The 12062-nt window shown below is 33.1% G+C and overlaps 1 protein-coding gene across 3 annotated transcripts; it reads left to right on the top strand.

Moving 5' to 3' along the window:
- The first annotated feature begins 1120 nt into the window (after positions 1 to 1120).
- On the top strand, positions 1121 to 9027 carry LOC21410608 (phosphatidylinositol transfer protein 3). Of its 3 annotated transcripts, XM_024175370.1 has the most exons (7): positions 1121 to 1455; positions 2101 to 2183; positions 3047 to 3223; positions 7317 to 7415; positions 7539 to 7781; positions 8260 to 8719; positions 8875 to 9027. In XM_024175370.1, exons 2-6 carry the CDS (start codon positions 2106 to 2108, stop codon positions 8683 to 8685), a joined length of 1023 nt encoding a protein of 340 aa, XP_024031138.1. In that variant the 5' UTR covers positions 1121 to 1455; positions 2101 to 2105; the 3' UTR covers positions 8686 to 8719; positions 8875 to 9027. The 3 variants fall into 3 exon arrangements, with proteins under 3 accessions (XP_024031138.1, XP_010111350.1, XP_024031137.1); XM_010113048.2 differs by having other exon boundaries at positions 2105 to 2183; positions 8260 to 9027; XM_024175369.1 differs by having other exon boundaries at positions 8260 to 9027.
- The last annotated feature ends 3035 nt before the right edge of the window (positions 9028 to 12062 follow it).

Here is a 12062-nt window from a genome sequence, read left to right as displayed (position 1 = left end):
ACAATCAGCGCGGGCGCGCGGATAGACCGCGCGGGCGCGCACATCGCGCGGCCATCCCGTGCGTGCGCGGCTGGCAGCCCAAATTCAGGAATTAGACCCGAATGGACCCGAGGGTTTCTGAAACCCTCGTAATGCGTGCCGACGAACCCGAAAAAGTTTTGAACTCCAAGGAAGGTGAAATCCAACCTAAAGACAAAGAATGAAACCGAAGAATAAAGAACTCGAGAATCGAAGTCCCGTTGATGTAACGGAAGAATATAATTATTGTAATTATTTATTTATTCGATTCGATTGAGTTGTAATTTATTTTTCCATGGGACCTGGTCAAATTCATCTCAATAGTTGATTGTATATATTTATATTATGTTGATAATTATATATTATATGTCCATCCATATAAGATGCCATATAAATATAATATGCCTACTCATATATTTTATAACATGCCATGCATATACACGTGCACCCACTTCTTGTGTGCGTAAATGGATCTCGACCATGTCAGCCAGCCGTTACTTGGACTCTGCCCTGATCCCAATATGTTTGGGCCAAGTCATTTTGAGGGTCTCGTTGGTGCCACGTTGGCCACAATTCACGGAGTTTGTTTGTACGATGTTGTCAAGGCTCCGAGTGCCTTGATTTAACCTTGATGCGCGCGCTGCCTTCCAACCACACGCCAATGCTCCTTGCTGCATGCCTGCACATGTGCGCGTTGATTGATTGCGCACTGGGCTGTCCACAGCCGTGATGTGCTGTGCCATGCTTTCCACCGCGACACAACACCCGATTGGCCCGCGCCTTAGCCAATCTAAGAGGGTCTAACACCAGTCTCTCTTTTAAAGAGAGAATGGATTCAGAGACTTTTTAGCTCATTATAAATTAGTTTGAAGACTAATTTATTGCATGGTTAAAAGGTTGGGACTGCTGGAGCAATTTTTTTTTTTTTTTTTTTTAGGGGACCATTGGAGTTAGTAACGGAAAAAAATGAAACGCGGAAAATCTTTAATGGAATGAATTTGTCATCTAGAACTCTTGAAAATTCCACGTTATGACCAAAGCCCCTAGTCCCTGTCCTTAACATCGTTTGGATCGTTGAAAGATGCCACGTCATCAACTGCCCCAAGTCAATAGCGAAAACTGCTTCCTTTTCTGCCCGGCACGTAACAAATTGTCAAAAAAAAAAAAAAAAAAGGCTGAAAACCGATCGTCAAGACTCAAATGTTTACATTCATCGCTTCGCGCCCAAGTCAAATAATAATAAAAATAAAATAAAATAAAAGAGGAAAAGAAAAAAGACACGTACAGATAATTGGGTTGATTTTGATGGTCGAGTAAAAAGCGAATTTCCTTGTTGATCATCACAAGCGCAACACAAGCGAAAGGCTCCCCTAAGTTCGTACCGAAACTTGTAGAAGTTTGGATTCGCACTCACTGCAAGAACTCGTCTGAATCCAGGTCAGTATTTTCCCCATTTTGTTTTCCTTGTCGATCATTTCGACAGTTTCTTTTTTAATTATTAATTTATTTTGTCCTTTGAAGAAAAATAAATAAATTTCGCGATCGTCGCTGTTTTTTTTTTTTATTTCTCTTTTTGTTGCTGTGTGATTAATTGATTGCAATGATTTTTTTTTTTTAGAATTGTGCATATAACGAATGATTTTCTTAGGGAAAAATCTTTTTCTGGAAAGGAATAAATAACTAAATAAATAAAAGAAGAAAATTTTTTTCCTCTCCTTTTTTATTTGTAATTCTATCGCTTAGATACTTTTTCGAGGACCGAGAGCAGGGAAGGAATTGCATTAAATTATATACCTTTTCGAGGAATTGCAATTTTATTTTATTTTTTTTTTCAAGATTAAACGTTTAACATCTGTAACTAAGACGGTTTTTATTTTTTATTTTTTATTTTTTTTCAGTCTCCTATTCTTTACTAAATATATTTTCTCTTGATGCATATGTGCATTTCCCCGACATATTGTTGTTTCATGATTATACATGCTGGATCTCAAGTCTTACCAAATTTCCTACAGGGACAGAATTATACAGTTGAGTTTTGGTCATTGATTGCCTTGAATTCTTTTATTCTTTTTTGTGGCCTAGTTAGCATGGCGACGTTGTCCTTAGAAAAGCCGCACGAGAGTGCAACCGAGAAATGTTTGTCTCCTGAAGAGAAACAGGCGAAGGTATATTTGAGCCCTCTTTGTTTTTACTTCTGTAAATTGTAGTAGAATGTCATTGACGTAATCTTTTTTTAGCTTAGACGAACTGTATTCCATGAGTTGTGTAACAAACACGAGCTTCATGTCAATTAAGTGCCCTTCATGTGATCCATTGTCTTTATCCATATACTACTCGACATAAGTGTAATGGGGAAGAAAGGTTTCTGTTTCTGAATTTTTATATCTTATGATAATACAAGCATAATTTTCTGCTTTTGTTGGCTATTGCACCGAGTAACGAATGTAATCTCAGTGTGCATAATTTAATGCGAAACTATGCAGCTACAGTTATTGAGAACCATAGCAAAGGTCGGACATGATTTTATCATTCTGCTTATAAGTTGTTAGGTACTCAACTAAGGAATAGGAGTGTCTTTGAAAGGTTTAGACTGCTGGAACGAGAATTTATGGTGTAGTCTGACTAAGGCTAGAAAAGTTGGTCTATGAAGAAGTTAGTTGTAGAACATTAGACGTCCAAGTAATACAGGACCTATGATTGTTGACAATTTTTGCATATTTACATTTTAGCAAGTAGAAACCATAGCACATGTTCTATTAAGGTACTTTGCAATTTTCTTTAGAAGGAATTTCTTTTTTTTTATTTTTTTATTTTTTATTTTTTTTCTCCCTGCTGCAGCTTTAGAACCAAAATCTAATTTGAAAATTCAAGCATATTTTCCTGTTTTTCATATCACATGCTAGAAAGAGATTGGTTGAAGGCTTCAAGCTTGTTTCTAAGGTTTCTGATTATGTTGCATTAGATATAACTACCAAGGCTTGCTTTTAATGTTTCTGATTATGATTGATTAGACCTGAGTTTTCTGCAGATCAATGAAGTCAGAAGAATGATCGGTTCTATCACAGATAAGCTTCCAGACCTCTTTTCTGATGCATCAATATCAAGGTACCTCAGAGCAAGGAACTGGAATACAAAGAAGGCAGGCCAGATGTTGATACAAACCTTGAAATGGAGGCTGGACTACAGGCCAGATAAGATCCGATGGGTAATCAATTTATTTTAAACTTTAGTACAATCTCCAAATAGACTCATTTTTTCGTCTTGAACTCATTGTTTGTCGAACACGCTATTATAGACTATTGATTTCTAAACCCACTCTTTTGGATGTAGTAACGTGGTTATGAAAGAAAGATCTGTTTTAGAAACTAAGGACATGTTTTCTTGCCATGCTTCAGACAGGGAAAAGGTGGAATGTTTCCCTTCCAATCCTATTCATGTGTTTACTTACCAAATGAGGAAAGTTAAGTTGGTGGTGCTCATATGATGTATGAAATGAGAAAAGGGAAAGCTAATCCCAAGTAACCCCATGGTGTTGTTTCCCTTTCCATGGGAATAAACCACACAAATTCACATTTATAGACTAGTAATTTTAACTAAAAATGATATGCACAAGGACATTTAGTACTCAAGCTATTAGGATTCCTGAGTTAGTGAACACTGTAAATGGATTACATTCTTTAACGGGTAAAGAAACACTAGAAAGAGAATCAATTATGCCATTCCTTATTCCTTTACCTTTTCTTATCACAATCCACTACAATTCAGTAAACATACTCTAAATGTTCATGCATACAAATATGTATGAAAAGAAAGGGCTACTGTTACATACTTGCGTGAATCCAAAGATTTTTTATTCAAAGTACCGTGTCAATACTTTATGATTTGTACTGTTTAAGAATTATTGGACAAGGTAAAATGTTTTGCCTTTTGATTTTACATTCATTCGTTGTGCTTCTGAAATCTGAATGTTTTCAAGTTGTCCTTGGACTTAGGGCCTGTTTCCCAGAGCTTTTGCTTTTGCTTTTAGTTAGTAGAAGAAGAGAAGTAAAAGCTATAGCCTTTCAGTAAGTTTTGGAATAAAAGAGTTTAATGAGTCAAAATAATTTTTAAATTTTGTAATAGGCAATAAAAGTGTTGGAATGAAGTTTATAGTGTCCTAATGAAACTCTAGTCCAAGTTTTAAAGTCTATTTAGAAGTTCCTTTTTTAGAAGCTATATTTTGTGGCTTTGACTGGAGGCTCTAAGCTGAAGCGCTTCTGAGGGATCACCAAATACTTCCATAAGCAGTTTTAGGAGCCAGGAAGCCAAAAGCAGTTTTTAAGAAGCTCTCCCAAATAGGATCTAGTAGAACTCTGACAGGACTCCAACCTCAAACACAGTCAGAGAACAAGAAGGAAACTTTATTAATGAAAGAAATAACCCCTAAAATACAATTAGTAGTAATCGAGGAACTTTATTAATGAAAGAAATAACCCCTAAAATACAATTTAGTAGTAATCGAGGAACTACTCAATCAGTGTTCTGCACCCTTCTCCCACAATAGTTTAAAATCTGTGATTCTGCCAAATGATTATCATCATTTTTAACCTTTAGTACATAATTTATATGCCCAAATAGAACTGATTCCAATTGCTTTAATGGAGTTTCACTAGTAACCATTGATTTTTTCTTGTGGGAATAGATATCTTTCTTATAAATTCCACATTCTTCTATTTCCATGTATTATTTTCCTTTTGTTCTTCTTAGAATCTTCTTCGTATATAGCTGCTTGTCTGAGCATTTATAGTTCAATTGCACACTATGGCAGAAAGTTTTGGCAGAAGCGGGGGTTGAGCTGGTTTTCCCAACCCATTGCAAGTCTTTAATGGTGTAAAATATGGTGGGCTTTGGATCCAACAAGAAGGCTAAGATCTTATGGAAAAACATTGTACTGTCAACGCTATGGTCGATTTGGAAGGAGACAAATAACAGAATTTTTGAAGAGCCTTGGAGTTGATTGATATTTATGGTGTTAGTTTACCAATCCAACTCAAAAACTAAAGCTATTAGGAAGTGGAGTAACAATAGTTTTTATATTTTTATACTCCGCTTCATGTGTGGGCTTGACGATAGATAATCGTGTGGGTAAATTAATTGGAAAGTAATTACATGGGTAAATTAATTAGAAAGCCCAACATGTGAATATTAGATAATACGCTTTGAAACATATTAAAGACCTAACTCATAGTGACAATTTAAAGGGGGATAAAGAGTGCAATTACAGAGGTTTGAACTTAAAAATCTCTTTTTGTGATATCATGATAGCTTACCAATTCATTTGAAAATTTTAAGTTATTAGTAAGTGAGTCAATAATAGTTTTTATATTTAACATATGGGAAATATTCAACTACTTTATGGGCGGCAACAGACAAAGCTTTCAAAGACTTCCAATTTCCTACGATACACTTAAATTGGAAAGATGTAATCAGCCAATAGGTTCTTTGGTGGATGGTTTTGGGGTGGCCTGATGGGGAAGACTCCCCAAAGTTTCTTGTTCATGTTTTTGGTTTCTGACTGTCTTTTTTTTTTTTTTTTTTTGTCATAGTTCATTATAATTGATTTTCTTTAGAAGATAACATGTCCTCTTTTGGTTTTCCTTTTTAATTGATTCATAAATTAATAAAAGGAGTCTTTCTCTTTTTTTTAAAAAAGAAAAAAAAGAGAAGACGAAGAAGAAGTGCTGTTCTTGTAAGTGTGTTTCTTGAGAGGAAAACTCTCCCTCTGATTGTATTTTTTTTTTCTCTTTATAATAAAGTTTTGTTTCTTCTCAAAAAAAAAAAAAAAAAAAGTTGTAAGTGTGTTTGACTTGTTCTCTATGAAACTTGATGTAAGAGCTAAGAAGGAGAATAAGATGATTAGCTTATTGCAATTGCTGGATACATATGTTTTTGAAATTCACTTCTTATTGTTGTTGTAGTTTTTTTTCCTGTGTTTCAGTGATTTGACGTTTATGCAGTTAAAAGTGGCCTTTTATTCATTGTTTTTATTTTCTGTGTTGAACTGATTTGATGTTTATGCAGTTAAAAATGGCCTTTTTAATTTAAGAGTGTGTTTAATTAATGTATTTTTATCATAATTTTTATCATAATTTATAATTTATTATAATATTTTTTTACATAAAAAATATATATAAATTAAAAATAATTTTAAATTATAATTTTAAATTTATGAATCAAATATCTATTTAAATTCTTTATCTATTTTGTCTGTTCATTTCTCTGTCTGTCCATCAATATTTTGACACATTAACTCATTAAATAGGAGCCACTAACAGAATAAAAATTAAGGGGCTTCCGTTGCAAACATTTTCCCGAAACTACTCCCAAAAAACTCTCTCTACCATTTTCATATCTCTACCTTCTCGGAACATTGAGATCCATTCTCTCTCATCTTTCTTACTCCGGATAAAACATTTCTCTCATATCTTTCTCAGCCAAAAAAAAAAGAAAAAGAACCTTACTCATCTGGGGGGGGGGGGAAGCCCTCTCATGCTCTTGAAAAGAAAAGGGAGAATAAACAAAATGTTGAAATAAGGAGATTGATGAATTCCATTAAAAAAAAAGAGAGAGATTAATGAACTAAAGAACAAGTCGTGGAGTTTCTTGAGGACCTGAGATTATAGAGGAAAGGACAGTTTTTTTTGGTGCGTTAACAAAGATGATTTCTTGACGACCCGATGTTAAGGAGTACTGTTTATATGAGGGATTTGAAAAGAAAATTGTAGAACAGTAACATTGGTCAGTGAAGGTGATGGGGTCTGACTTTGTGGTGGTTGATAAATTGGGTCTCTGGGGATTTATGTCGTTTCGCGATTTCTTTTGAGGAAAAGTTTTGTGGTTATTTGGGTGCGGAATATATCTGAGGTTTCAAAAATGGTTTTGTTTTACATTTGAGTTTTTAATTTTAATTTTATTATAGTTAAAAATTTTTATAAAAAATTTAATTTAATTTTTTTTATTATAATTAAAAATTTTTATATAAAATTATATTTCAATTTAAATTGAAAATTTAAATTAACGAATTGAATGAGACTTAAGAGTGTGGAAGAGAGTTTTTCAGAAACGAATGGAAAAGAACCCATTAATTATTCCGCTGGTGGATTTTTTTACTAAGCTAATGTATCAAAATATCACTTGATGGACAGAGTGGGAAGAGAAAATAGACAGAGGATCTGGGTTCAGCCTTTTTATATTCTAGCCCAGACATGATTGCATAGTTCATAGTTGACAATTTTATTTATTTATTTATTTATTTTCAGGAAGAGATTGCTTATGAAGCTGAAACAGGAAAAATCTACAGAGCTGACTACTTTGACAAGTATGGACGGGTAGTCCTTGTCCTGAGACCTGGTTTTCAGGTAATTGTTATATTTATTTTTGCGTTTGTCTGCACGAGCAGGACTGCTATGCCAAAGATTTTGCTCTTTCTTTTCATGCTCTTACCTCTACTGCTTCATTGTTATTTTATCTCTTTGTGACAGAATACAAAAGCAGTAAGTGGGCAAATTAGATATCTGGTTTATTGCATGGAAAATGCCATGAAGAATCTAAGTTCAGACCAGGAACAGATTGTCTTGTTAGTTGATTTTCGTGGGTGGAACTCATCTAGCACATCAATAAAAGCGACTAGGGAAACCGTATATATCGTGCAGAACCACTACCCTGAGAGATTGGGCCTTGGAATCCTCTACAATCCACCAAAAATATTTGAGTCCTTCTGGAAGGTATGCTAATCATTATGTCACTTTCATTTGAGCTTGCTCGAATATTATTGCCCGCATTGGATATCTTTAATGATGTGAATGTAGTGCTGGAATGAATGAATGTCAGAATTTTTAAGAATATACTTTCTTGTCCCTAAGTGGGTAATTGATACTATTTGGAAAATGCATCGCATCCAAAGGAAGAAAAGTGTAGATAGGGAGTTGGGATCATTAACAAGATAAGAAACTGGAAAGGAAAATTTTCAAAATCCTCCCCCATGTTCATCACATGAAATGTGATATTCGAAAGTATCCTTTGCAAATTCCTCCACCTTGTTATCTTTGATCGACTTAAATTTACGCTTACTTTAACACAACTATCTCTAACATTATAATTTGATGGCAACACTCATATCTAATTTTGAACGAATCTCACACCACGGTTGAAATTTTTAAGGGGCAATTTTCTTTATCAAAAATTATGATTCCTTAACTGCAGATGGTGAAACCATTTATTGAGTTCATGACATTCAAGAAAGTGAGGTTTGTTTACTCCAACAATCCACAAAGCGAGAAGATAATGGAAGAGCTTTTTGATAAAGATAAGTTGGAATCTGCATTTGGTGGGAGAAACTCAAATGGTTTCGACTATGAAGCCTATGCACAGAGAATGAAGGAAGATGACCAGAAAATGACCAACGGTTGCTCCTCACCATCATTTAACTCATCTGTTATCTCCGACTCACAGCAGTCAGAGTTATTATCATTCAACCAAGGTCCTGACGATGAGCACTTTGATGAAGGCGGATCTTCATCCAGCAACGAAACATCTTCTTCAAACTTAGGAACCCTTGATAATAATAAGATACCGGACCAGCCACGTGAGGGCAATGATGTGTTAAGGAGCAACATAGTAGCAGCCTAAGGAGAGATGAGGATTAAGTCTTCTAGGTGCAATGGTACACTTCGATCAATTTATTTTACGCCAACTTTCTGGATTGTGGTCCAGAAAATGGTTAGAAATCTATTAGTTTTAATTCAACAGCTGATTTACATATTAAAACAAATAAAATAACATGTATTTTTTTCTTGTAATATGTCAAATACTATGTAGGATTGAATACCTACATGGAGGAGGAAGTTGCGGTTGTCTTGTCTAGGATATTTACTCAATTGTGAAAAATATTGTTGCCTGAATTGGTCGAGGTGGCATTTAGAAATTTGGTCACTACATATGTAAACTAATTTATAACCTTTAAAAATAATGAGGAACCAAAAATGATAACAACGTAGTAATCTCTCTATTGCTCTCCCCCTTGAACATCATTCGAACTCGTTGGCGGAATTGGTCATTGTTGGGCGTTGAGCTACCTTATATCCTGTGGTCATTTGGATCAGTTTTACTATTTCTTTCACTTTGATATCGAATGAAAATCCCTCTTTTCGGGGGGAAAAAAAAGATCTCAATGCAAAATATTTGATAGGTTTGCAGATGTATTGGTTTGCAACAATAGAGTTCTTCGAACTTCATAGATATGGAGTGGAAATGGGGGAGAGAGTTTTATTGTGGTCTATGAGTGAAAAAACAAAGAGGAGCACGATTTCACTTATTTTTGAGTTTTTAACACAATTGCTCTTGAAATTATAGACGTTTAGTAAATTGGCTTCTAAACTTTTTAATTTTAGTTAGCTACCTCCTCAACTTACTTAGTTCTTGCAATTAGCCCCACGTCACAAACGGCTGTTGAAAAGCTAACGAAAATGGAAATGTGCAAGTCGCCTGTGTGGTTTTAAAGGGCATAATTGGAATTGCAATAGGCTAAAAAAACACCCCAGAACCGAATAATATTTCCAATATACTCAAAAAAAAAAAAATTCCTTCTTTTAGCTATGAACTAGTGGATTACCCGTGCATTCGCATGGGTATGTAATAATTTAATTAACAGTAATTTAAATAAATAAAACGTATAAAAACACATATATTGTTTAGTAAAAAGGAAAAATTACAAAATTAATCATTATTTACATTGTATCTATTTTAATAATTACATGAGATATATATTTTTCATCAATATATACTAAAAAGATTATATTTACAATTTTGAATTGAACAGAGAGGATAAAAATATATAAATAGAATAATAATAAATAAATAAATAAAACAGAATTTAATAAATTCTGAAAAAATCGATAGAAGAGTGCAATGTCCTTATTATATGTTAAATCACAATATCTTCATCTGAACATGTATAATAGAGTACATTCCTTAATAATACAAAGAAACCAATATACCCAAATCTATAAATATATAGTTTTGTTATCTGATATTGATACGAACAATCTTTTTTTTTTTTAACATTGTATAAAAACGGTATACATTATGTATAAACAATTTACAATCAACAACATCCACCATAACAAAATACAAATTTCAACAAACTGAATAATAAACACCAGAGTAAATATAGTGAACAAAAATCTCAGGAAACAAATCGGTTAAAGGATGAAATAATTCAGAGTGGAATAAAAAAGATAAAACACCTGCAACTAAGAAGCAAAAAGATTGGTTACTGTTTAAAAAACATAAACACCTTAAACCAAGTAATATAAAGATAAATCTTCAATAATCCGGGGAAGAGCAACACTTGCTAAATTACTATAAATAAGTGTTCAATACATGGCAATAATTCTCGGGCATTAATATATCAAAAGTAACTAAAATATGATTCAATAATATCATTAGCTACCAATTGAATTATTGAAAGACTTGCACTAAATAACAAGAAAAAAAAGTATTAATAACTATAATAATGAACAAAAACCTTAGAAAGAAAATCTCTTAAAGAATGAAATGGTTCAAATTGGAATAAGAAAAATAAAACATCTGCAAGTAAGAAGCAAAAAGACAAAGACATCAAAACATATAAAAAGAATGGTTCAGGTATTCATCTTTTTTTTGCTACCAACATGTATCAAAAGTAACTGAAATATAATTTAACATTGTCATTGGCTGCCAGTTGAATTATTGAAATAGTTATATTAAATAACAGATAAAAAAATTTAAAATAATTGTAAATGAAAAAAAAAAAAAAAAAAAACCTGAGTAAAAATTTAATAACTAAAGAAGAAAAAAAAAAGTGTAACCAATTTTAAAAAATTTGAGAAAACCAAAAAGAAAACTTAAATTTTACTTGGACAGGAAAAATGAATACATTGAATCAAATAACAAAAAAAATAATAAAAAATGGAGGACAAAAGGAAAAAAAAAAGAAAATAAGAAACTTCGGAAGTTAAATCATAGTTAAATGATTATAACTTCCTACCAAATAACAAACACCAGAGTAAAATAGTGAACAAAATGTTAGCATTTATGTCCTTAGGAATAAATGTAACAATATTCTTTGAGATATTTTGACTATTAATAAGATTTGTTTATTTCATATATCTATGTATTGTCATCTTTATGTTCATAATAGTTGAATGTATGATAAGCAAACTAAAAGTCTGAGACTGTCATTCTAAATCTTTAGGTCATGCATGTAATGTGAAGAACATGCGGAAGACAAGAATCTAAAGATGATAGTCTAAATCTTATGATCCACAATCGAGCGAATAAAGTTGGGCGCTTTATTGATGTTAAGATTGTTATGTTGTCTACTTCCTAACGGAGACGGCTTGTCTTGGTCGTCGGAGGTGGGACTCCATGGGTGGAGACATTGATATAGTTTCTAATGGTGAAATCTATATTGGATAGGACCAAAGTTGAATTGTTTTAATTAATAATTCTGTTTAAATAAAACAATTCACTTTTGACGAATTATATGTTGTCATCTTAATCCTGAGATGGATGATGAACCCGTATACTTGACTTGTATCCTTTGATGTACTAAAAGGAGACATCCTGACATTATGTAAAGGTACGCTTACCAGTACATTGGGGGTATGACTCGTGTATGCATAAATTTGTTATTCATAGATAGTGGAATCAATAGCTCCTATAAAGAGTCAATGATATCCTCTTATGCATTATCAGTGGATTAAAAAATACAAGCGCTCGGCCATTAGACTACACTGTGTTATCTAATGGTTTACTGTTTGTAATTATACGAATAGTATTTTTCCAATGGTAATGATAATGGAACATAAGATAAATATAATCGGGAAGGTAAAACGGAACTTGACCTCAAGTCGATTATGGATATCCTATGGGGATGATACACTAATATATTGAGTCATGGACTAGAGCTAATCAGAGCTTTGTAAATACGCTATATAAATCGAGAGTGCAGCTCTAGGCTTTTA

The sequence above is a fragment of the Morus notabilis genome, unplaced genomic scaffold (assembly GCF_000414095.1).
Source record: "Morus notabilis unplaced genomic scaffold, ASM41409v2 Scaffold78, whole genome shotgun sequence".
In the NCBI taxonomy this organism is placed as follows: Eukaryota; Viridiplantae; Streptophyta; class Magnoliopsida; order Rosales; family Moraceae; genus Morus; species Morus notabilis.
The sequence above is the reverse complement of the archived record's forward strand: the minus strand, read 5'-3'. Positions and strand labels throughout refer to the sequence as shown.